At 47.8% G+C, this 26,527-nt stretch overlaps 1 protein-coding gene and 1 long non-coding RNA gene across 2 annotated transcripts; one reads left to right on the top strand and one right to left on the bottom strand.

Moving 5' to 3' along the window:
* The first annotated feature begins 16 nt into the window (after positions 1-16).
* On the top strand, positions 17-18,253 carry CDCA5 (cell division cycle associated 5). The gene is made up of 7 exons (XM_034776715.1): positions 17-190; positions 1,642-1,751; positions 7,316-7,378; positions 16,630-16,668; positions 17,094-17,132; positions 17,418-17,897; positions 18,080-18,253. Exons 1-7 carry the CDS (start codon positions 121-123, stop codon positions 18,158-18,160), a joined length of 882 nt encoding a protein of 293 aa, XP_034632606.1. The 5' UTR covers positions 17-120; the 3' UTR covers positions 18,161-18,253.
* LOC117880478 lies at positions 5,545-23,373 on the bottom strand. Its single transcript, XR_004646536.1, has 3 exons — positions 23,319-23,373; positions 7,143-7,258; positions 5,545-5,677 (listed from the first exon to the last, which is right to left on the bottom strand). It is a non-coding gene; the product is annotated as an uncharacterized LOC117880478 (long non-coding RNA).
* Between the last annotated feature and the right edge of the window lie 3,154 nt (positions 23,374-26,527).

Below are 26,527 nucleotides of genomic sequence, written 5' to 3' on the forward strand. Positions count from 1 at the left end.
TTCGAAGCCTCGCGAGAAGTAGCGGCTGCGTCACTTCCATTGTAGCGGCGGGTGATTCGAACGGGGCTTGGCGGCGGGTTCCAGCCCGCTTGGCGCGGAGCGGAGCGGACAGGCCCACGGATGGCGGGCGGGGGCCAGAGGCGGACCCGGTCTGCGGGCGCGGCCCCAGCGGGGAGCAGAGCCCGGGGGGGTGAGTGCTGCCCGGGGCTGTTCGTGGGGTGCTGGTGCGGGGGTCTGTGCTGTGGGCGGGTCCCCAGCGGGGCGGGGTACGCGGGGGTGGGGGCTCTGCGGGGCACTGAGTGCGCGGGGGGCGGGGTCTGTGGGGGACACTGGGCACTGCGGGGTACGCGGGGGTGGGGGCTCTAAGGGGCACTGAGTGCGCGGGGGGCGGGGTCTGTGGGGCGCGCTGGGGGTAGGGGCTCTGCGGGGCACTGAGTATGTGGAGGGGGGTCTCTGGGGGTGCTCTGGGGGGCACTGGTATTGGATATTTCCCTCAGGTGGGGTCAGGGCAGTAGTTTCTCTTAGGGAACAGGATACAAGGAAGAATCATAGAAGATTAGGTTTGGAAGAGACCTCAGGAGGTCATCTAGTCCAACCCCCTGTTCCAAGCAGGACCAACACCCACTAAATCATCCCAGCCAGGGCTTTGTCAAGCCAGGCCTTAAAAACCTCTAAGGATGGAGATTCCACCACCTCCCTAGGTAACCCATTCCAGTGCTTCACCACCCGCCTAGTGAAATAGTGTTTCCCAATATTCAACCTAGGCCTCCCCCACTGCAACTTGGGACCATTGCTCCTTGTTCTGTCATCTGTCACCACTAAAAACAGCCGAGCTCCATCTTCTTTGGAACCCCGCTTCAGATAGTTGAAGGCTGCTATCAAATCCCCCCTCACTCTTCTCTTCTGCAGACTAAACAAGCCCAGTTCCCCCAGCCTCTCCTCGTAAGTCATGTGCCCCAGACCCCTGATCATTTTTGTTGCCCTTCTTTGGACTCTCTCCAATTTGTCCACATCCTTTCTGTAGTGGGGGGCCCAAAACTGGACGCAATACTCCAGATGTGGCCTCACCAGTGCCAAATAGAGGGGAATAATCACTTCTCTCGATCTGCTGACGGTGCTCCTACTAATTCAGCCTAATATGCCATTAGCCTTCTTGGCAACAAGGGCACACTGCTGACTCATTCAATGTAATCCCCAAGTCCTTTTCTGCAGAACTGCTGCTTAGCCAGTCGGGTCCCCAGCCTGTAGCGGTGCATGGGATTCCTCTCCATGGGAGTGCTGATGGGCTTGGGGAGCAGGGTCTGAGGAGGAAGTGATTCTTTCAGGATTTGAGGGCATGTTTCCTAAGGGCTGGGAGGGGGGTCCTGGAGAATCAGGATGTGGGGAGAGGGGGTTCCATGGCGGAGCAAGGTGCATGGGAATGTCTCCCTCAGGTTAGAGAACTCCTTGGGGTAGGATGCAGGACTGGAGGGTATTTCACAGCTTCCTAACATCTTATGCCTATAAGAAGGCAAACACCAGGAGGTAGGAAAGTACTGAGAAGCAGTTAAATGTCCCCACATTGGTAGTTTGGATGAAGGGGCTTCCACATGCAGTGAGAACAACCAGCTTTCAAAATTTTTCTCTCTCCCTCACTTTCAGATGCTGTCTCCCCTCCTCCGAGGCGCAGGTCCGAGAGGATCGCAGGGTCTCCTACCAGGCGTGGTTCCCAGAGGAAACCTTTGGTGGAGAAGAAGATGGTGGGGAGCCCAGTGAGTAATAATGCATCCCTGTTAGTTCCAAAATCCAGCTGTGGGAGAGTTTGGAGTAGGCTATACCAGCCCCGAAAAGTGCGATTTCCCATCCTGGAGAACTCAACAGGCTTTTTGGTACAGGGCACAGGCCAGTTAACAATGGCTTCCACTTTCAAGGGATCTGACCCCCTCCAATCCAGTGACCTAGATAAGGGACTTTGACTGCCCCGTCTTACACTTTGATGCTGTAATTATGAGACCTGCATATCTGAATTTCTTCAGCACAATTTCCAAGTGGTTTGTATGATCGTGATACACTTTTAACCTATTTATATGCCGTTTGAGCTGCTATCTTTCTGTTGGGCCTTTGGACATTATAGGTAACATCATTAAACCCTTTCTGCCACCTCAAAAGGCCCCTCCCATGAGTTTTTCATTTTGTACTTTATTTACAGGGTCTAGCACCAGTATTAAATCCCCCACATGAAATGATTGATCACAGGTATTGTGATCAGATCATTCTTTCTGAGCAACCTGGCTTTTAAAAAGTGAGGCTTTGCTGCACTATCCCCATCATGGATTTTAAATCCTCCCTGAACCCCTGCACATATTCAGTCACTGGTTCCCCCCCTGCTTCAGTGCCACCCTCCCAGGTGTCTCTAATGAGACCCAGGAGACCTCTGACCATTCTTCTATACAGGAGGTCAAATGGGCAAGCCCCATGGACTCTGGGGGCACCTCCTGATATGCAAACAGATAGAGTAACACCACATCCCTGTTTACTTACATTCCTAGCATGGATTTTAGGATCCAGTTGAACTTGTCAATTAATCCATTTGTTTCTGGGTGGTATTTTTCCCCACACATTCTTCATAAATCTCCAAATAGCTGGGACGTGGAATCTGATCCACTACTTGATGAGACCTCTTTTGGAAAGCCCACCTGCTGAATATGGAGAACTGTGCCTTAGCAACAGTTTCAGCTCCCACATTTGACAGAGCAACTGCTTCTGGATACCTGGAAACAAAATCCACCACCAATAATATACATTTTCCCCCTCTGAGTTGGTCTGGGTACAGGCCTTATAATGTTCATAGCAAGCCTGAAAAATGCTGCTTCAGTTGCCAGTAAAGGATGCAAAGGAGCATGGCAGAGACAGAAGTCACAAGGCTTGCAGTATTCCTCTACTTCATTTTGAATATGGGGCCAATAGAATTTTTTCTTTAGCCTTTCATATGTCTTCTCCATTCCTAAGTGACCAGTGAAAGGGCAGTTTTGGGCTAAGCTTTAACTCCACACAATACTTCGTGGGAATGATTATTTGTAGGGCCCCCGGGACTTCTGTTTTCCCCAACCGAGGCTTCCCTTTAAATCCTTCCCTCTTCTGAAGGCCTCCTGCTGTGCTCTCTATCTGGGTCATTACTGAGGATGGCCTCCCTTATGCTCCCCCAGGAGATGTCTGCTGTTCGTTCTGTAGCAAACTCCATTTGGCTCTTGCTTGTACCGAGAGCTGTCTCAGGTAAGGGGGGACGACTCCTCATTTCCCTCCCCTTTAGACACATTGATGTGTTCTGCTGGTTAGGTTGCCTCTCACATGCACACCCCTCCCCGCCCCCCACAGCATTTACCTCTGTGACCTTTGGGACACAATACTAATAGCCTTGGCCAGTGATATTCTGTCATTTCCCACCAATACATCAGCCAGTAAATTCTTAAAAACTCCTACGTTCAAAGTACCCCTTAAGCCTTCCCACTCTAATTCAATGGGAGCTAAAGACACCCTGGTTCTAAACTGCCCCAAGGCCAGGAGTTTTACCTCTTTCCCGGGAACATATCCACCTCCTTAATGACATATCTCCTGAGTAGAAGAGGTATGTGATGATGTCTCTCCACCCCAAATGTCGATCCTCCCCGGCACATTTGGCCATTTACCTTGGCCTCCCTAATACACTCTTTATCTACCTCCAGGAGGTCAGACTGCACAAAATTTAACTAGAACCCCCTTTGGCATCACTGAAGGCTCTGAACTGAGGGTAGCTGCATTAACTTGGATAGATCAGGCATTGTATTTGGACTCCCCATTGTTTGTGCGTGTGTTCTAGGAACCCACATAAGAGAAAATACTTTGGACTGTTCTCTCAGGCTGGGATCTGATCATTAGGGTTACCAGGAGGGGTCCTGTACTGGACTTGCATGTGCTTCTCCCCCACCCCCCTTCCTTTTCCCTAGGAACAAACCAGGGTCTCCCTTTTACCCCAGGCTTTTGCCCTTCCTTTTGGGACTTGTGCTCTAGGAATGGTCTTGCTTGCAGGTATAAGTCAGCAGCACTGGCTGCCTCTTCCACAGTTGCTGGGGACATTTCCCACACCTCTGCCCTCACCTCATTAGAGCAGACACCAAAGAACTGCGCCTGAGCAAATAGATCTACCAACCGGTGATCATTTTCTCCCCTTTTACTTTTCATCCATTTTCTCCATTTCACCATATTTCCTGTTATCCAGTTGTTAGATTTCTACACTTTAGGTGATATATCTATGGGGTAATTTGAAACTTTTCTAACGCCGACTCCTTAAACCAATCATACAACATAGCATTATTTCCATAATTAAACCAGTTGTTCTCAACCTATTTACCACTGTAAGCCACATATGCAGCTTTCAGTGTGTTATGTGGGCCACATCCACACTATATACTCCTGTATGGCCTCAGGATGTCACATGGGCAGCTGTGTGCTCATTGGGCCGCAAGCAGCCCACTCGCTGCAGGTTGAGAATGACGGGATTAAATATTTATAAGGCTTTGCCAGTCAATTTGGGAGGTAAGATGGGCAAGTCTGTTCGGCAGGGATTTTGTGCATCCTGCCTATCCTTTCAAAGGTGGCCATATTCTTCAGTGGACTCTCTCTTCCTGTAACTCAGGCAGTTTCACCCAGCTGGGTGATCCCAAGGAGGATTACTTGTGGGCTGAGAGTTCTGTTTTTTAAGCTTGTGGTGCCTTTCCTTCTCTCTTCCTTTAACTTCTGTGACCTGCTTTCGCTCCTCTGCTTTCCGCTTTTTGGCTTTCTCTGCTGCTTCCCATTTATGATCTCCCTCTTGGCCAATTCTAACTGAAGGGCTGCCCCTCTGGGACCTGTGCCAGGCTGGTTTCCTAAGCCTGCACCTCCCACTCAACTTCAGGTAATTTTGATGGATGAATCAGTTCTCCATGATGCTTATCATATTGCATGAATAGAGATTTTTATCCCCTCTACTATTTTCCCTGTAGCTTCCAGGCTATGATCTGTGCACAGTTTTTCCAACTGTAGTTTGGTATGTTTGGCATGTCTCTGGCTTACTCATCCTGTCCTTTATGTTCTATTTCCCTTACTCATAATAAATCAATGGAAAACAACAAACCATAACCTTTTTCTTTACCTGTTTCCAAGCCTCCCCAACTTCACCGGTCATGGGCAACATAAGCCCTCCCCTCTGGGCCTCGCAGGCCCTGCTGTTACTCTACAAGCTAGCAATTGGCACACTCAAGCCCTCTGAGTGTCTCCCTGGAGTCACCAGCTCCTGCTCCCCTGGACACTCGCAGTATTCACAGATTTGCTGCTTTCAAAGAAGCAGTACAGCCCAGCTTACCAGTTCCACCCGAGGATCAGCGCTCTGCTTCATACACAGCACTGAGATATGCTTATAGTGAAATCAAGTATAAATTTATTTAACAAACCATAGTAGCAAGTACAAGTATTGGAAACAAATGGCGATATATAAAATAAAATCATAACACACATTCCAGACCTAGACTTAATTAACAAGATACTGTCATGTCTGGTGGAGTACTGCTCACCCAAAATCCTTGTAGAGCTTTTCAGCCAGGCTGGCTGGGACCCTCCTTTCATGAGACAGCACGCTGTCAGTCCGCCTGCTCGATCAGTGGTTCTCAGCCAGGTTTCAGGAGGTCTGCCAAAATAAACCAGAGAGCAGAGCCGGCGTTAGACTCGCTGGGGCCCAGGACAAAAAGCTGAAGCCCGAGCCCCGCCGGGGACTTGAAGCCAAAGCCAGAACAACTTAACTTCACAGGGCCCCTGGGCAATTGCCCTGCTTGCTACCCCCTAACACCAACCCTGGCTTTTAATCTACTGGATATGCAGAAAAACAGTAGTTGTGGCACAGGTGGGCTGCGGAATTTTTTTTAGCATGTTGGTGGGGCCTCAGAAAGAAAAAGGTTGAGAACCCCTGTGCTAGATGAAAGATTCAGTGTGTTCCTTTTCACCCTAAGATATCCCAGAACAATCCTTTGTCTTTATTTGTAAACAGGACATCCCCTGCTCTCTGTTACACTGTGGAGAGGAGATTTCCTCTCTTGTAGATTTCACAATCTTTCAGTGTGTACTTAGCTCAGTGTGCAAATAGGCAAACAGTATACAAATGGCTAGACAGGGAGATAGGTGTTTATCTCCTACCTGAAAGGAACATTTCCAAGGTATGTCACCTTCTGTTGGCCTGCCTTAACTCCAAAACCTTCATAGCATAATTTTCAGTGTAGATACATAACTTCAATATCTGTTCATACGTTCTGTAATGATTATGATGGCCAGTGGGCTACCTCATATGCCACCCTTTGGTGTGAACTACTATGCAGCCATCTGACCCAGGAGATCCCTGTAAAAATGCTATACCCCTCTGCCCCGTGCCCCCTGCCAGTTGGCATCACGGGGTCCCTGGGTCACAGGCTGATTACCAGGAAAGCTGCTTAAGAGCTTCTGCCACCTGGACCCTCAGGAGAGGTAGAAGAACCATCTCGACTTTATCTTTTGTACCATTCCTTGCATATGTACTCACACCCTTCCTTGGGAAGTTGGCGGTAAGAGACAACGGTCCTGCTCTGTCTCTGGCATGCCAAAGAAGTCTGATGGTCCAGATCCCGTTACATGATGGTCTGGCCTGTTACAGAGCCACACAAATGCCCAGCCTCCCTTGTCCATATCTAACTTCCTCACCCTAATTATGTTGGGGTGTCCTTATCCTATGGATTAGTATAGTAATGGTTTCAGCTAATTGTCATATACATCAATTCGTTGCCAAGGCCAGTTTGCAGTTAAGCATTTGCCAACATTTTATCCTAAAATATCCAAATCTAGTATCAGTTCAGTGTTCCTGTGGTTACCTGGTATTACGTTGTACAAACTCTCTGCTTTAAGCACACTATTCCCAGTTCCCCAAACCTCAGGGTCACTGTCGGGCCATTTATCTATAACACAGTTCATGAGCCTCAAAGCCTTATTATGGTAACTGGGTAAGCTAATGTCTTACAGGATACAGGCCTGTAAGTTCCTTGCGTTACTGTTAGGTAAAATAAAATGCTAAAGCTAGCTCAATGGGCTACAGCTGTGGGTCGTCAACGATGATTGTGTTCCAGTCTGACCTTTCTTTCCTTGAGCACATCTCTCTTTTGTCTTATGCTTGGACTGGAAGCTTTGTGAAGCAGGGGCCATTTTTGTAGTTCTGTGTACATCATGTAGCGAAATGGGGTCCTAGGCTCTGCAACAGTACAAGAAACAAATAATAAGTCTTGTCTCTTTTATCCTATTTATGTAGCTTCCAGCTCCAGTGGTGAAGCGATCGATCATGGTGAAAAAGATCATGCCCCGAAAACAGCAGGTCTGTGAGTCAAACCTTCCTGTTGCTGTTGTTTGTGTATGCACGTGAACTGAAATCTGTTTTGATTATACTCCCCAACTCCAAACCAGCCACAGACCAAGCATCGCTTTCCAGCCTGTAGGATAAGTACAAGATTACAGAACTAAAGTTAGCATACGTTTGGCTAAGGGTGTGTGTGCGTGTGTGTGTGTGAGATCAATAGTATGTCTAAAGGTGCATGTGTCTTATTAACTCTGTTTTCTCCTAGAGCTGCAGGAAGAAATCACAGACAGTGTGGAACCAGCTGTCCAACACTATCTGTGATTTGGGGGGCGTGTCATAACTATAAAGGGAAGGGTAACAGCCCTCCTGTGTACAATACTATAAAATCCCTCCTGGCACGAGACTCCAAAATCCTTTTACCTGTAAAGGGTTAAGAAACTCAGGTAACCTGGCTGACACCTGACCCAAAGGACCAATAAGGGGACAAGATACTTTCAAATCTTGGTGGGGGGAAGGCTTTTAGTTAGTTAAAGAAGGCCCCAAACAGCAAGTAAAAGAAGGCCATGAAAATAATTAGTATTACTCGTGGTGTGGGAAGGTTGTATGGTTTTAAAAGTAACTAATAAAATAAAGAGCTGCAGTAACAAGACAAAGAAAAACTGTCTTAAAAGAAACAAGCCCAAACCTTCCCACTGTTGTGCTAGTAAGCAAGGGAGGAGGTGGGGAGAGAAGATAAGAAAGAAAAGGCCTTGTGAAGAAAGGAGGCTGTAAATCTTATCTGGATTAAGACTTGGAATAAGGGTGAATAGTCTCAAATTGATTTTTAGCTGAAGTCAGTAATTGGCAATGACATCCCTTGTTTGATAAAGGGTATAAAAAGTAAACTTTTAAAGGGTTCATTGCTAATACCTGCCTAACCACACTGGAACTGATCAATATGGGTCTAAGCACCCCCTGGGTTTAGCCCATTTATAAGTATCTCGATCAAAAGTTCATAAATGTTTTGTTACTGTTTAGATGCAGTAAATTGCTTACTAGTTAGACTTTTTAGGCACGTTTAAATCAACTGTATAAATATCATTTGGCCTTGGGATTTAATAAAGGAATTTATGGTTAAATTAGTGTTTGGTGGTTTCCCATATCAATATTAATAATTCCAATATAGCCCATTGAGAAAGGAAAGGCAAACCTCATTTGTTTCGGTTTCCGGCTCTGGAAAGGAGTGCTAGCTAGCATTTAGAGCAGAGTGGGCTGGATGGTAGGACACCGACTATTAGTTCTGGCGCTGCAGCAGGTTTTCTGTATCATGTTACAGATGAGGCAAAGAGTGCTTAAATGACTTGGGCAGGATCATGCAAGGCTGTGAATAGGACCCAGGAGTCCTGGCTCCCTGCCCTTTTTCTGTACTCGTTAGACACACTGCCTTCCAGCACTGGAAGAGAACCCAGAAAGCCTGATTTCCAGTCCACTGCTCTGACCATTAGACAACAGCCCCCCGCGACCCATTATGAACCTGAGATGTTTGTATCTGACTTGGAATGAATTCCATCTTTGTTCATTTAATGTATGGACTTTAAAAATCAGACTTCAGCAAACTCAGAGAACTGGTAGGTAGGTTCTGTCATGGATCCACAGCTACACCCCAGCTTTTAAACAGTCTCTTGGAAAGCCCCCCTTTAGCGTGGCAGATCCCTAAGGAGTCCCACTCCTTTCTCTGGGGTAGGCTGCACTGCCTCCTAGACTGAGTGTCTGGGCTCCAGCACTTCTGCTCTACATTGTGAGCTGTGCCCAGCAAGTCCAACTGAGATAGTCTCCTGGTAGAGACTTGTACACTCTTTAGGGACTAGTGCGTCTCAGCAGATATTTATTGTAGCTAGGTAACAGAATGCAAGGGTTCAGAACAAATCATGCCAAAGCAACCTAATTTCCTTCTTTGGAAAGATAATGGGCCTAGTGGATAGGGGCAAAGCAACAGGTGCGATATGTTTGGACTTTAGTAAGACTTTTGATACAGTCTCATGTGACATTCTCATAAGCAAATTAGGGAAATATGAAATTACGATAAGTTGGGTGCAAAACTGGATGAAAGACTGTGTCCAGTTTTTGTTCTCAAAGAGTAGTTATGAATGGTTAGCTGTCAAACTGGGAGAGCCTATCTAATGGGGTCCTGCGGGGATCTGTCCTGGGTCAGGTACTATTCAATACTTTATTAATGACTCAGATAATGGAGTGGAGAGTATGCTTATAACATTTGTGCATGACACTGTGATGGGCTGGATCACAGAAACCCCTTTGGGGCTGCCAACTGATGTGCCAAGACGACTTCTGTCCCTGCTTTCTTGCCCTGGCAGCTTAGGACTCCAGCATTCTGCCTGGTTTGAGCCAGACTCGCTAGCCTGCTGCAAACCCAGACCCAGGTCTGGACCACATCCCCAAAGCTGCAGACTTAACTGAAAGCAACTTACAGAAGTGTTCCTGTCTTTAGCACTCAGATGTCCAACTCCCAGTGGGGTCTAAAACCCGAATAAATCCGTTTTACCCTGTATACGGGTAAACTCATAAATTGTTCGCCCTCTATAACACTGAGAGAGAGAGATGTGCAGCTGTTTGCCCCCCAGGTATTAATACATACTCTGGGTTAATTAATAAGTAAAAAGTGATTTTATTAAATTCAGAAAGTAGGATTTAAGTGGTTCCAAGTAGTAACAGACAGAACAAAGTGAATTACCAAGCAAAATAAAACAAAACATGCAAGTCTATGTCTAATACAGTAAGAAACTGAATACAGATAAGAGATCACCCTCAGAGATGTTTCAATACGTTTCTTTCACAGACTGGATGCCTCCTAATCTGGGCACAATCCTTTCCCTGGTACAGCCCTTGTTCCATCTCAGGTGGTAGCTAGGGGATTCCTCATGATGGCAGCCCCCTTTGTTCTGTTCCACCCATTTATATATCTTTTGCATAAAGTGCTGAATCCTTTGTCCCTCTCTGGGTTCCCACTAGAGTGACCAGATAGCAAGTGTGAAAAATCGGGATGGGGGTGGGGGGTAATTGGCACCTATATAAGAAAAAGCCCCAAATATCAGGACTGTCCCTATAAAATCGGGACATCTGGTCACCCTAGTTCCCACCCCCTCCTTCTCAGTGGAAAGGCACCAGGTTAAAGATGGATTCCAGTTCAGGTGACATGATCACATGTCACTGTAAGCCTTCATTACCCACTTGCCAGCACACACGTATACAGGAAGACTTGCAAGTACTGTAAAACAGCCATCTGCAGTCAATTGTCCTGGTTAATGGGAGTCATCAAGATTCCAAACCAACATTAATGGCCCACACTTTGCATAATTACAATAGGCCCTCAGAGTTATATTTCATATTTCTAAAAGTGGTATATTTATACAAATAGGATGACCGCACTCAGTAGATTATAAGCTTTGTAATGATATCTTACAAGAGACCTTTTGCATGAAGCATATTTATATTCACACTCACTAGCATATTTTCATAAAATCATATAGAATGCGTCACAGACACCAAACTAGGAGGGATTGAACTTTGGAGGACAGGATTAGAATTCAAATGGCCCTGATAAATTGCAGTTGTCTTTACTGAATTTCATCTTGTTGATTTCAGAGCAAAGTACTACACTTAGCAAGGAAAAAAATCAAATGCACAAATATAAAATGGGGAATAACTTGTTGGTTGTAGTACAGTACTACAGAAAAGGATCTGGATCACAAATTCAGTATAAGCCAATAGTGTAGTGCATTTGCAAATAGGCTAATATCATTCTGGGGTGTATTAACAGGAATGTCATATGAAAGACTTGGGAGGTAATTGGCTTACTCTGCTTGGCACTGGCGAGGTCTCGGATGGAATATTGTGTCCAGTTCTGGCTGCTACACTTTAAAAGAGATGAGGACACATTGGAGAGAGTCCAGAGGAGAGGAACAAAAAATGATAAAATCCTACCTATGAAGAAAGATTGAAAAACTTGGGCATGTTTAGTCTTGAGAAAAGAAGACTGAGGGGACCTGATAGCAATATTCAAATATATTAAGGGCTGTTATAAAGAGGCCAGTGATCAATTGTTTTCCACATTCACTGAAAGCAGGACAAGAAGTAATCGGCTTAATGTGCTGCAAAGGAGATTCAGGTTAGATACTAAGAAAAACTTGCTAACCCTAAGGATAGTTAATAAGTTACCCAGGGAGGCTGTGGAACCCCTGATATTGGAGGTTTTTAAAAACAGGTTAGCCAAGCACCTGTCAGGAATGTTTACTAGGTTTACTTGGTTCGGCCTCAGCGCTGGTGGATGGACTAGATGACAGATCCCTTCCAACACTACATTTCTTAGTGTATATTGTACTGCTACTTGTCTGGAGAAGTTATTAATGGCGCAGCTACTGTGTGAGCACCAGTTTAGACTGAAAATATGCCTATTCTGACTGCCACATCTCATAAAGAGATTCTCAACTGTTACAATACAGGAAAAATCAGGAATTTGGGAAACTGGGATGATGTGGATGTGGATTTTGAAAGCTATTTTCTAATCTATGTAGCCCACCTTATAGATCTTAAAGCCAGAGGGACCATTAGATCACCTGGATTGTTATGCAGGCCAGAGAATTTCACCCAGTTACCACTGCATTGAGCCCAATAACTTGTCTGACTAAAGCATCTTCCAGAAAAGATATCAAGAGATGGAGAATCCACCACTTCCCTTCAGAGTTTGATCCAGTTAATCACCTTCTATTAAAAAAAAAAAAAAGGCTGGGGCGTGGCTCATTTCTAATTGGATTGTGTCTGGCTTTAACTTCCAGCCATTGGTTCTTATTCTGCCTTTCTCCTCTAGGCTGCTAAAGAACCCTTTAGTACCTGGGATTTTTTTCCTGGTGAAAGTATTTATATGCTGTAATTGAGTCACCTCTTGTTCTTCTTCAAGAAGCGTCCCTATAGGTGCTCCATGTCTGGATACGTACACGCCCGTGCGCTCTTCACTGGAGATTTTTGTCAACAGTGTCCGTGGATCTGCACCCCAGACACCCTAGTGCCCATTACAAGACTATATGGGGGAGATGGACCTGCTGCTACTCCAGTTCCTTCTCAACTGTCTGTGGCTTGAGATGGAACATCACGGTGTCCGTTAGGAACCACATCTGCAGGCCCCAGTACCATCCAGGCTCCTATGTTATGAGGACCTCTGAATCCTCAAAGAGCCCAAATCACTGTTATTAAGAGGTACTGAGAGATACTCCCCACTGTTACTTACCCTTTGTCCATTTCTTCAACTGGTACTGACACATTCCCTGTGCAATCTTTGAGGGCTCTGAGAAATACTTTCAGCTCGTACCGTTATAACATTCTCCTGCACCACCTCACCAGCCTCCTTTTCTAACCTCAGTACTGACACAAGTTCAGGTCTCTTCCCAGGGCCTGGTACCACCCTGACCACCAGTACCTACACCCCTGACCACCTCCCAGTGGATACAGAGGATAACACCTCATCTGACTCAGAAATGTCTGTATATGGTTCCTCCCCATTCCAACCTCCCTCCTTAGAGATTCACACTGAAGAAGGAGCTCATAGCAGGAAGTACGCCCGGTTACCATGGCAAGGACAACCTTGGAGTCCCACCACAATGGGCTTACTCCTTAGGTGACCGTTTCTAAAGGGTCCCATCCCAAAAGAGGACATAAGGATCATCAACCAATGCCCCTAGGTCCTGCCACCCCTGGATACCTCCCCCAGAGCAGGAATCAGTGGAAGAGGAAGAAACATCACCTTCCCACAAATCTTCCTTATCACCAAATGAGGCTGTGACCACCCGCCCCCGTCCCCGCCCCCCATTCTAGCCTAATGACTTCAAGGCCTTTGAAGAACTCATGAAAAGGGTAGCAGGCACCTTATATGTCTCATTAGAGGAGATTTAGGAGACCCAACACCCCATGTTGGAATAGCCTTCATTCACTTCCTCAGGGCAAGACTGCTTTGCTCAGCAAGGAAGCTTTGCTTGGCTTACTTCAGCATGGATGGTGGCAAACTGAAGCCACTGTCCCACCTATGTGTAAACAAGCTGACAAAAAGTATTACATCCTCCTCCCCGCAGGACTGAGTATTTTTTTTCTCCTACCTGATTCCCAATTCTCTGGTGGCGGAGGCTGCTAACAAACAGACCAGGCAACATCAGTTCTGTTCCACAACATCTGATAAGGATCTAAAACGACTGGACCTTCTGGACCCTAAGAAGCACTCCTCAGCCCCCTGGCAGTTCAGAGTGGCCAATTATCAAGTCCTGATGGCTAAATATGACTTGACTGTCTATTCAAAAATTCCATCTTTTAATGAACACTTGTCTCAGGAGCACAGAGAACAATTTCAGGTCCTCGTTGCAGAAGAAGCCTCGCTAGATGCCACCGACACAGCTGTACGTTCCCTGACTACAGCAGTAGTCATACACCCAACTTCCTAGCTACGGTCTTCCAGCCATCCCCAGGAGGTACAAAATACTGTAAAGGACCTTCCTTTTGAAGACCTCAATTTGTTTAGTGATGGCACAGATGGGTCCCTCCCCATCTCTCAAGGGCTCCTGGGCGACACTAAAATCTCTGGGTATCTCTATGTACACCTGCTATGAAAAGAAAATACAGCAGGTCGCAGACGGCTCAATTATCTTGCCCAGTCCACTACCAGCCCACGAGACCTCCCTGGAAGAAGCACAAATTCCCTAAGAAAGGGCCTTCTCCATCAGCAATGTCCCAGCCAGCAATTACTTCAAAATGTCCGTTGTGACCAATTGGGTGAGGGTCACAAACTACTTCCCACTCCAGATCCTATGTTGCATCTATTCCCCTCCATTTCCTACCTTCCTGGGAGCTCATCATCTTGGACAGATGGATTCTAGAAGTAATTTCCATAGTCTGTTCCATCCATTTGAGCTCCTTCCCACTCCCTGTCCCTCTTCAGGGACCCCTTTACCTCCCTCCACAAAGACAAGAGGTACAATCCCTCCTAGTTCTGGGGATGATCTAACCTGTCCCACTGGACTTCATTGGGAAAGCGTTCTAGTCTCAGTACTTCCTCGTCCTGAAGAAAATGGGAGTGGGTAGGTGGGTCGAGGAGACCAATTCTAGACCTCAGGATTTTAAACATCTTCATTAGCTCCCAACAGTTCAGTATGATGACCCTAGCAACAATATTTCCCTTTCTGAATCTGGGAGATTAGTTTGGTTTGTGTCCTTCAACCTTATTTTCATGGTGTCATTCATCCCTCACACAAACAATTCCTATGTTTTGTGGTAGGCAAGGACACTGCCAGCATTGCGTCCTAATCTTCGGCTTCTCCACCATTCCCCTCCCCGTCCAAGGGTCTTTAACAAAGTTTTGTCAGCCACAGCAGCCTATCTTTGCCAGATAGGCATCATCATCTTTTCCTGCCTAGATGACTAGCTCCTGAAAGGTCGCTCACTTCTCAAAGCACAGAGAGCAACCAGCAAGACCGTCTCTGTTTCACTTGCTGGGTCTCCACGTAACACTCACACAACATATAGACTTAATCTGGGCCACTCTGGATTCCTTCCACCAGAGCATTCTTATCCAGGGACAGATTCACTCCCGTGTCCAACCTTGTTTCAATAATCCAACAGAGTCCACTAACCACTGTGAAGATATGGACCATGTGGCAGTCTGTATGTTCACGACTCCCATTTTTGGTGTCTTTAAACATGGTTGAGAACCATCGACACCCCCTACAGATACAACCTATCCAAGCGGGCGTCAGTACCTCAGAAGGGCCTTGATTATCTGAACTCATGGAAGGACCCACAAAAAGTGTGCTTGGGAGCTCTGTTTGTACAGCATCCTTCAATGAAGATCATCACCACAGATGACTGTTACATGTTGGGGTGCACACTCCCAAAACCTCACAGTTCAGGGCAAATGGACCACTCAGGAGGCGATCCTCCATATCAACATATTGGAGCTCAGAACAGCCAGTTACACTTGCCATCACTTCCTACTATACATTAAGGACAACAGTGTAGCAGTGTTACATCAGTCAGCATGGAGGAGCAAGATCCCAGTCCTTGTGAACCAAAGCCATAAAACTATGGTACTAGTGCCTATCACATTGCATACAAGTGTGAGCGCTTTTCTGCAGCCCTCCTCTCAAAGCGTGACTACTTGATGGCTCTACTTCCTGTAAAATGCTCTTTGCCTCACAATCTCGATTACCTGCTGAATTTAAAAACCACAGACTTATTGCTGAGCTCCATCAAAGTTTACCTAGCTGCCATCACAGCTTCTTACCTTCCCAGAGAAGGGTTCTCAGTCTTTGCCCCACCCCACCACTGCAAGATTTATCAAAGGCCTATTCAACATCTTCCCTCCTATCAAGGAACTAACTCTGCCATGAGACCTCACTGTACTTCTTGCCTTTTACCTTGACAGGACTAGGCCCTTTTCAGGTTTCCCCTTGACTCTTCACCTCTGTAGCAGAACAAATTAAGGGACATCCGATCTCCACCCAAAAACTGTCCATGCAGTTTGCAGGTTGTGTTCTATCATGCTGTGAGTTTTCAGGGGTTCATCCCACGCTCCAAAAGTTATTGCTTGTACCACCAGGGCTCAATCTACCTCTGTAGCCATTCTCAAAAATTTACCCATCTCAGACATCTGCAAGGCAGCCGCCCCCTGGTCTCTGCCGCACACATTTTACCAGCCTTACTCTCTTGTGCCCTATTCCAGGACCGATGCAGCCCTTGGTGGTGCTGTCCTTCAAGCAGTACTGAATCCACTTCCTCACATTGGGGCCTCACTTCGAGATGTCTCCCCCTGTGGGTGATCCACTACCTGCTCTCCTTCCCCTTGGCCTCAAGAGTCTCTTTCTTGGGACTTTTGTGATTGAGAAGGAACTTGAGTGGGCTCAGGTCCGCCCCTCCTTATACACCCTCAGATCTGGGCACAAGGATCTCTGGGGTGCAAGCGTGGAGCTGTGGACACAAATCTCTGGTCAAGAGTTCGCGTGTGTCCTGATGTGGAGCACCCCTAGGGGGTGACATCTTGAAGAATTCAAGTTACTATACCAGGTAAGTAACTCCTCCATCTTTTTGATAAAGAGCTCAGTCACTTTAGTTTGTATCCAACTGTCAGGCATTTTCTCCTCCTCTCTCTCTCTCTCCCCACCCCCCAAAAAATCATTTTTGTGGCTGATGTGACTTGTTTGGCTGGTGTAAATTGTATTAATTTCTCTTTTGCCTTCCAGCCTGCTGTTGCTTTGACTGAAGCAGAACAAACCCCATGCGTAAGTTATTGTAACCTTGAAACATTTGTTTCAATTATTAATCCTTGATTCCTTAAGCTGGCGTGGAGTAAAATGAAAAGCCCCACTGTGGTGATATGGCATAATTATATACCTGACAGTCTGTCGAGTTACATTTCCTATGTGTTGCTGAGCACATATCTCATCCCAGACACCCACTTCTAAGAGTTGTCAAGTTCTGAACTGAGACATCTGATGTTTGGGAAATGATCGGATTTATATGAGTGTCCTAACAAGTAGCATTGGGTCTGGTATTTCTAAACACACCATAAGAGTGTCCATGCTCTGTATGTGCACATCTAGCCTCAGTGTTGTTCAAATGTTTTGTCTTGCTTTGCGCCCCTCCTCCCCTTGTCCTCCCACAGTCTTTTGGCTACACACTAATTGAATTCATTTGTTCCTCCAAGATGACTGGTACTGCTTGGACTCCACGGCGCAGCCCCAGGGTAAGTGTCTATGTTCTCCTTTGGGTTTTGCTAGTATATTGGATATCAGGGGAAGGATGGTCCCAGTGACTTAGGGCACTAGCTTCAGACTTGGAAGACCTTGAACTTTGACAGACCTGCTTTAACTTAAAGTAAATATGGGCTGAGCTACTTCCTTTAGACAGCCCTGAGACTGAAGTGTTGATTGGCCCCGCCAGTGGGGGTAGGGGGGCGGCTGGGAGTTCCATAGGTTAGCTGTATTGGTGAGGGAGAAAAAGGGATAAACTCCATCTCCTTTCGTTGCAGATCTCCCAGAAGGCAGGAAAGGAGAATTTCCCAGTGGAAAGCAGCGAAGCCAAAGGCTGTGGAAGCACTGATGCTAACCCAGTCTTAGCATCATCTCTCCCTGCCAATGCCTCAGGCCTGGTGGAGAAGGCTGCCCTGTCTACAGTTAGCATCAATGTATGTGACTCTCCTCCTCAGGATGAGAGGGATGTGCTGATGTCTAAGAAAGTGCGCCGATCCTACAGCCGCCTGGATGCCTCACCCAGCTTGGACATGTCCACACCCACATTCACCCAGAAGAAGTGCTCACTCTTTGGCTTTGAGAAGCTCCTAGTGCCTGATGCACTGGCCGATGTGTCTCCAGTGGGTAAGGTTTCCCCTGCCCAGGAGACTCCAGTGGAGCCCAATGCCTTGGGCTCCACTAAGGAATGGGACACAAACATTCCTGGCATCTCCTTCCCCAAAGAGAAACGGAAGAAAAGGAGGATCCCCCAGATAGATGTGAGTATTGCGTGATTAGGTGGGAGACCTCAAGGGAATTCTAGTATCACTCAAGTGCTCTAGTTGAGGGATGGGGAAATCTTTGGAGCAGGGACCCCTGCATTCTGTTAGCTGCTCTGTATCAATCAGCTTGTGCTTGTTATAATTACAGTTTTTTGTTGTTTTTACTTCCTCTGCTCTAGAAATCTGAACTGGATGAGTGGGCTGCTCAAATGAATGCACAGTTTGAAGAAGCAGAGCAGTTTGATCTTCTTGTGGAATGAAGCCTCTCCCCAGTAACCTGCATTATTCTTTTGTACATAGAGCTGATGTGTTGTTTTTTCAGTCTAAAAATTAATAAAATAGTTGTGTCTGTCTCTCTCTCTTTAGAAGTCTGCTCTATAGATTCTGGTATATATTGCTTACTAGGGCTGTTAAGCAATTAAAAAAAAATAATCACTCTATTAAACAATAATAGAATACCCTGTATTTAAATACGTCTGGCTGTTTTCTACATTTTCAAATATATTGATTTCAATTACAACATAGAATACAAAGTGTATTGAAATTACAAAAGTAGAATTATGTACAAAAATAACTCATTCAGAAATAAAACAATGTAAAACTTTAGAGCCTACACGTCCACTCAGTCCTTCAGCTAAGCAAAGGCGATAATGCTGCGGTTACAAAAATGTAGAAAAGCATTTAAAAATCTTTAATAAATTTTAGGGCTGTCAAGCAATTAATCACTATTAATAGTGCAATTAATTGCACTGTTAACAATAAAATACAATTTATTTTAATTATTTTTGGATGTTTACTACATATTCAAATATATTAATTTCAATTATAACACAGAATACAAAGTATACAGTGTTCTCTTTATATTTATTTTGTATTACAAATATTTGCACTGTAAAAAACAAAAAATATATTTTTCAATTCACCACATATACAATGTAAAACTTGAGAGCCCACAAGTCCACTCAGTCCTACTTCTTGGTCAGCCAATCACTCAGACACAAGGTTGGTTACATTTTGCAGGAGATAATGCTGCCTGCTTCTAATTTACAATGTCACCTGAAAGTGAGAACAGGTGATCGCATGGCAGTATTGTAGCCAGCGTCGCAAGATAGTTATGTGCCAGATGTGCTAAAGATTCATATGTCCCTTCATGCTTCAATCACCATTCCAGAGAACATGCTTCTATGCTGATGCCGGGTTCTGCTTAATAACAATCCAAAGCAGTGCAGACCGACGCATGTTCATTTTCATCATCTGAATCAGATGCCACCAGCAGAAGGTTGATTTTCTTTTTTGGTGGTTTGGGTTCTGTAGTTTCCACAGCAGAGTGTTGCTCTTTTAAGACCTCTAAAAGCATGCTCCACACCTCCTCCCTCTCAGATTTTGGAAGCCACTTCAGAGTCTTAAACCTTTGGTCGAGTGCTGTAGCTATTTTTAGAAATCTCACATCGGTACCTTCTTTATATTTTGTCAAATCTGCTGTGAAAGTGTTCTTAAAACAACTGTGCTGGGTCATCATCCGAGACTGCTATAACATGAAATAGATGCAGTATGTGGGTAATGGGTGTATCTGGCATGTAACCACTTTGCAATGCCGACTACAAAAGTGCCATGCCACGCCTGTTCTCACTTTCAGATGATATTGTAAACAAGGAGCAGGCAGCATTATCTCTTGTCAATGTAAACAAACTTGTTTGTCTTAGCAACTGGCTGAACGAGAAGTAGGACTGAGTGGACTTGTAAGCGCTACAGTTTTACAGTGTTTTGTTTTTGAGTGCTGTTATGTCACTAAAAAAAATAAATCTCCGTTTGTAAGTTACATTTTCACTATAAAGAGATTGCACTTCAGTACTTAGTATTTTTCAATTCACCTTATACATTTATTTTTACAGTGCAAATATTTGTAATAAAAATAATAATATAAAGTGAGCACTGTGCACTTTATACTTGTGTTGTAATTGAAATCAATATTGAAAAATTAGGAAAACATCCAAAAATTAATACATTTCAGTTGGTATTTTATTTGTTTTAGTTATTTACATATTAATACTTGAGTACAGTCATCAACTCAGTAAGGTAGCTATAGATTAATGTTGGAGTGGCCTCCTCCTTGCAGTTGGATAGAAGGGGATAAGGGGTACCTGCCCAGTGGAAAACATAATTCGCAATGAGCATCACTGTATGATGTGGAACTCTGTGCATCTTCAAAAAGAACAGGAGTACTTGTGGCACCTTAGAGACTAACAAATTTATTAGGTGCCACAAATACTCCTGTTCTTTTTGAGGATACAGACTAACACAGCTGCTACCCTGAAATCTGTGCATCTTGCATATCTCCAGTAATTAATGTAACCTGTGTATTGTAACCTGCGTATGTCAGGGGTGGGATGCAAGTCCTTCAGCCTCCATGGCAGGGCCCTGGGGGGAGAATCAGCAACATCGACCGTGGCGCCAGCCCCCGCCTCGCCCCGCCCCCTAGCTGAGGCTGGGTAAGGAGAGAGGCGGAGGCATCGGGGGCCCCGCCGCTGCTCACTCGCATGGAGGCTACTTCCTGGTTTGTACTCAGCGCCTGCCTCCCCATTGGCTACACCCGTGACCAATAGGAGACTAGTCACACTGTTTTAAGGCACATGCGCAAAGACAGTCGTGACAGTGTTTTCCTCCTGCCACTGAAGCATTTGGTTCGGCTGCTCACAGGCAGCCACCAGGTGGCACCAGAGAGACAGCGCGTCAGGGGCTGGAGCTGCTCTAGCGGGAGCAGTTCCCCGCCCTGTCTGGCACAGAGGGTGCTGTTACACGGGGTGACCTTGCACAGGGAGCGTCTGGGGTGCAGAGAAGGGCCCACTCCTGTGTATGCCACCACCAGCTCATCCCACCCCCTGAAATCTCAGTGTCCAGCTCCCCACCTGATCATGGGGGAGCCTGCAGGGACCCTGGCTGATTCCCTCCCAGCTTGGGCTTTTGCCAGCAGCACAGGGAGACTCACATCCCCCGCAGCTATTCCTGCCCAGCCCCCTCCCCACGCTGCTTTTTAACCCCGGGCTCTTTCCAGCCACACGTGTGCACAAAGCCTGTGCGAGTGGAACGCTTTGCACCCACCCCAAACACACACTGTGCTGCTCCTGGCCGCAACCAAGCCACTGAACACTGCCCCCGGAAAGCCCCAGGCAGCACAAGGCCCTGGCGCTATGGAAAGATGGGGGGGCTGGATCCTGCTATTGGTAACAGCACGAGGCCTGTCGATCCCACTCGCCCCCGGCACAGGAGGGGAGGCCGGACTCCACATCAGAGTGACGTGGGTGAAGCGGGCATCACTGATGCTTCAGCATAAGGGTGAGGCCTTGGCACATGAGTGGCAACGCCGCCGGCATTCCCATGGAGCCAGCTGAGATTTCCTTGCCCCTAGAGCTCCACAGGGTCAGAAGCCACAGTCCACCTCCCCATGTGTGCAAAGCAGCTTGATTACATCACCCAACAACAACTTCTGGGCGGGCAGAGGGACTGGATTGATGGCATGAAAGGCCTTGCATCCCAGGGGGGGCTCTCAGTGGTGAGGGATTTTGGGAGAGGCTGCTGCTGCCAACTCACTGTCACTGGCCACCCCCCCCCAAGCCATACTCCCCAACTGCTTGTTTAAGAACTGATTAAATCCCTGCCCCAGGAAGCCAATGGGGACTGGCTCTAACCTTGCTGTATCTTTGCTGGGGGCAGCGGAATCACATGATATCGATCGGGGGGGGGGCTGAACGCTGCACTTTGGCTCTGGCAATGGAGGCGGAATCCATCTTTAGCTTGTGCCCGACGAGTTTTGGGGAGAAAGCCAGGCTGGTCCCCTCCTGGTGGAAATAGCAGCCGAGTCTTTGGGCCTAGTTTATCTATAGGTGGGAGAAGGACCATGTGGGTCACGGAGAGTGTGAGTGCAAAGGACTGGGGATCACAGGGGTGGGTGTGTGCGGAGTCCTTATTTATTCCAACACTCATCCCAGATCAGACTCATAAGATGCTTTGTTTGGGGCTGTAAACTCACCCCACCCCCACCCCCACCCCAGCTTCAATAAACCCACCCCAGAGGTGGCTACCGGAGCGAGGGAGCCCTGTTATAAACAGCCCCAGCTAGCTAGGAGCAGAGATCGCTGAGCTGGAGGTCTGTAACGGAGGCAGGAGGAGCAGCAGGCCTGGAGAGGGATCTGGCTAACAGGAGAAAGAAAGGGGGTGGGGGGTTGTCACTCAACTCAGTGGGTCTGACTCAGCCCCACCCCCACGCCGGGGCTGCTCTCCAAACCCTGACTCTGTCCCTCATGATACACACACGGTTATTTTCACTAGGGCAGGACAGAGTGGCCAATGTATTAACCCCTGCACAGGCAGCGACAGCCCCTCGCTTCACACCACCACGCCAGCTGCCTTCCTGCTCTGGACTCTTGTGCACCATTTGCTCTGTGATTGTTCAAACAGTCCCTATGCCCCAGCCCACATGTGACTATGCCAATGCAGGAGGTTCAGCCACCTCATGGAGTGGGCAGTGCCAGCCTCAGTGCCCGTCCGTCTCACTGCACATGCTAGTTCAGGGCTGTTGCGCCAAATCATTCCAGGAGCTGGGAAAACTTTTTTCTTTGAAATCACCAACCAGCCTAGGCAATACCAGACAGCCCTTTGCATGAAGGCTGTGGAGTTAAAAGCTAGGGAACGGCCTCAGTGAACAAATCTGCCCCAGAAGCACATTTATTATTTGTATTCTGATAGCGCCTGGGAGCTGAACTGCGCTTGGGGCCCCTGTTGTGCTGGGCACTGCAGACCCACAGTCCCTGACCTGAAGAGCTCACAGCCTAAACAGACACAGGGTGGGAGGGGAAACAGAGGCAGCAAGAGAGGAAATGACTTGCTCTAGTCATCACACTGCAGGTCAGTGGTAGAGGTGCGAACAGAACCCAGGTGTCCTGAGGCCCAGTTACTGCCTTCCCACTCTTTAAAGCCTATGGCTCAGTTGCACTGTCCCTGCAGTTGGGACAGGGAGTAGGTGGCTTTAGGAGCTTGCCTACATTTGCCACGCTACAACGGCCGAGCCGTAGCCCTTTGGTGTAGACATTGCTGCAGCGACAGGAGGGTCTCTCCGTTAATCTGCCTCCCACAGAAGCAGTAGCTACATCCATGTCTATGCAGGGGTGAGGTCGGCTTAACTACACCACTGGGGGTATGTGTGTGGATTTGGGTTGACAACTTTAGAGTGTAGACAGGCCTTAATCTTTGCCCTCCCTGGCATGAGTTGGAGCAGCCTTCCCATGGTCCGCAGGGGGACAAAGTAGCCAGGGGGCAGTGCACTTCCCATACACCAGTTCTACACCTGGGAAGGCCCCTCCCTAGAGCAGTCGAATGGGGTGAGTGGCATAACTGAGGATGAGGCCCATCATCGTTAGTTACCCGATCACATGATCCACGGGACTTTCCATGAGCACCTGTGGTGTCCGGGAGAAGAGGACTCCGGGTTTGCCTAAGAGTTAAAGATGTGTGGTTAGATAGTGTCACAGCATCCCTGCTGCAGGAGGGGTCATAGGAGGGAAGGATTGCTTGGGGTCTAGGGCCCCTGCTTTGGCCTGGGCGTTAATTCCCTGCCCTGTCACAGACTCCCTGGGTGACATTGGGCAGGTCACTTGGTCTCTCTGGGTCCCCGTTTCCCCATCCCTAACATGGGGATAATGGCACTGGGGGGACTGGGCAAATAGACGTATGAGACACTACTGCGATGGGGGACCAGAAAGCCTGGGAGTTTGACATCCCCTCTCCCCCAAATCCCACAGCTCTGCTACCCCCCAGAATGCATCCAGCCCAGCAGCAGCGCTTTGCACCCTGGGATACAACCCTGTGCTTCTAGCAGCGCTGCCAGGGAAGCAGCAGGGCCTCACGCCTCAAGTTTAGTGACGTCACTATCAGTATCCACGGGTCCCAAGGTTGGGGCCCCGCTTGCGCTCTGCGCTGCCCAGACTCACAGAGGCTCGCACACGACGCTCCGCTCCAGATTCAATCTGACAACAGAGCAACAGCGGAAACGCCAGTGCCTGCAAAGGCCCCGTTTTGTGAATGATTTCGCTTTAAAATGAACTGCCCAGTTCCCTTGAGTTTGCCTCACCCGCCAGGGCCAGCTCCAGCTTTTTTGCTGCCCCAAGCAGCGAAGTGGGTGGGGGAAGGAAAAAAAAAAAAAAGATAAAGCTGCGATGGGCGGCACTTCGGCGGCAGCTCAACCGCGCCGCTTCATTCTTCGGCGGCAATTCAACGGCGGGTTCTTCGCTCCGAGAGGGACTGAGGGACCCGCCGCCAAATTGCCACAAAAGACCCGGATATGCCGCCCCTTTCCATTGGCTGCCCCAAGCACCTGCTTCCTTTGCTGGTGCCTGGAGCCAGCCCTGCCATCCGCACACCAATACCTCACTCTTACAAAGCACTTGCAGTCTGTAGCTCTCAGAGTCCTTTACCCCAGGAAGTCAGCATCACTATCCTCATTTTACAGATGGGGAAACTGAGGCACCACGCAGGGAAGTCCTCAAGCTCACCCAGCAAGACAGTGGCAGAACTAGGATCAGAACCAGGTGTCCTGAATCCTCACTCCAGTGCGCTATCCACTAGGCAACACTGCTGCCTCCTCCTGTTACTTGCAGAATAGCGGGTGAGTGGCTAATTAAGATGCACAGGATTGTAACGGATGGCCAGCATTAAGGGTGTGCATGTCAGAGCTTTGCAACCCGATGGGACTTGACTGCCAGTGTCAGCTTCAGGGCAAGTATAAAAACAACCCGACCCTTGCAGGCTTGGTAGTCTCAGATCCCCTCCTTCTGCCTATGGGGGTTATTGTGGTGGTGGCTGCATGCCCCGCTCCTGCCAGCTGCTGCTACCTCGCTGCGCTTTGTGCGTCGCAAAGTGTGTGTGCCCAGCAGTCACAGCACACAGCACAATGGGAGGCAGGCGTGGGCACACAGCTGCCCCCAAGCCAACCCCAGGAGCAGGAGGTGGGCAGAGACGGATCGTGGGCATGAGGAGCCCCCCAGCAGGCCGAGCCCCAAGAGCGAGGGGCAGCGCTTGCACAGGGTCGGGAGCAGCGACCTGGGAGGAGGAGGGAACCAACCGTGCCCGGGTGACTGGCACTGGGCCAGGATGGGGGGGATCAGGTCTGGGGGTTAATTAGCCCTGGCGGCTCCGCAGAGGAAACGACATAAAGCAAACGGAGTCCGGGCTGGCGGCTAGACCCTCGCACACGACAGGACCAGCTAGTGTTGGTTTCGGGTCGGCCTGGGTACGAGAACTCAGGATCTCATGTGCTCAGGATCAGGCTCCGATTGTCTAGTTGAGCTCATGTCAGGCTTTAAAATTAGCCCCGAGCAAACCTCTAATATGAGCAGCAATGTGTCTGTGTCTCCCCCGAATGGATAGTTATATATGAACCTACCACATGCACCAGCAACATGAACTCTGGCATCTCCTGCCTTCTGAGTGCTTATCACAATGCAGCCTTAAATACGGGGAGTTTAAAGAGATCACTAACAACAACACAAATTATTATCATCATTTCTTATCCATGGTCCAGTTCTGACTAGAGTCCTCAGCTGAGATCAGGGCCCTTGTTACCTATCAGTTCTGTGTTCTTGGGGAATCAGGGCGCAGTACCCAGCCTGTCTGACTCATGAAAGACCTTTCCCCCCTCCCCCCACTTGAACCAAAGGCAATCAGAAGAAAGACTTACAAAAAGCAATGAAAAGGCAGTGGGAGACCCACCTAAACCCCTCCGGACAAGGGTGACAGGATTAAGGAAACTCCCCTAGCCTCATTTGCATCGGAGATGGGACAGGGAAGCATCCACATTAGCATACAGAATGGAGAACAGAGATTCCAAGGCAAGAACCGCAGGGAACTCTGGGACCAGAAAAGCAGGGAAGCACGGCATGATGGGGGATCTCTGCTCCAGCTGTTAATGAACCCACGCCTGCACACACCGAACTCGGCAGTTATCAGACCAATTCTAGTAATAAATCCTTTATTGGGATCCAAAATAGTGGAGCTGCCTAACTGCATCGTGAACTCCCTCCAAGGAACACAGCCCCTAACCAGGAATGATCAGTTCCTATTGTCCAGCCTGAACAAAACAACTTTGGTATACTCCCTTGAGCCATCAGTTTACCCACAAACAACTCTAGTGTTCTCCCCTGAACCATTGTTCTTTCCCGGCAAAAACCCCGACCCACCCTCAAGTAAATGCTCTGATGCCTGGATCCAAAGTCTGCATCAGTTCCATTGGGACTTCATCTTCTCCTGACTGATCGTGCTGGGCACTCTGCCTGTCTCCAGCACTCCGGACCCTGAGCTACCACCATCACCTGGGAACCCCGATCGATTCAAGCTTCACGGAGTGGTGAGAACCCAGCTCTCTCTCTCTCAGTATAGCCTTCTGACCCTGACTTGTGTGATCCGTTATAGCTCTCTAAACCTGACTTTTATAATCAAATGTAAGTTAGATTTAATATTATAACTGTTTTGTTTGTTTGGCTCCCCTATGGTTATCATCTGGCAATAAATAACTTTCATGGTTAAGCTGGTTGCTTCTCTCTTTCTCTCTCTCCCCCTCCCCCTCATGGGTGTTTTTT

The sequence above is a fragment of the Trachemys scripta genome, chromosome 7 (assembly GCF_013100865.1).
Source record: "Trachemys scripta elegans isolate TJP31775 chromosome 7, CAS_Tse_1.0, whole genome shotgun sequence".
NCBI lineage: Eukaryota > Metazoa > Chordata > Testudines > Emydidae > Trachemys > Trachemys scripta.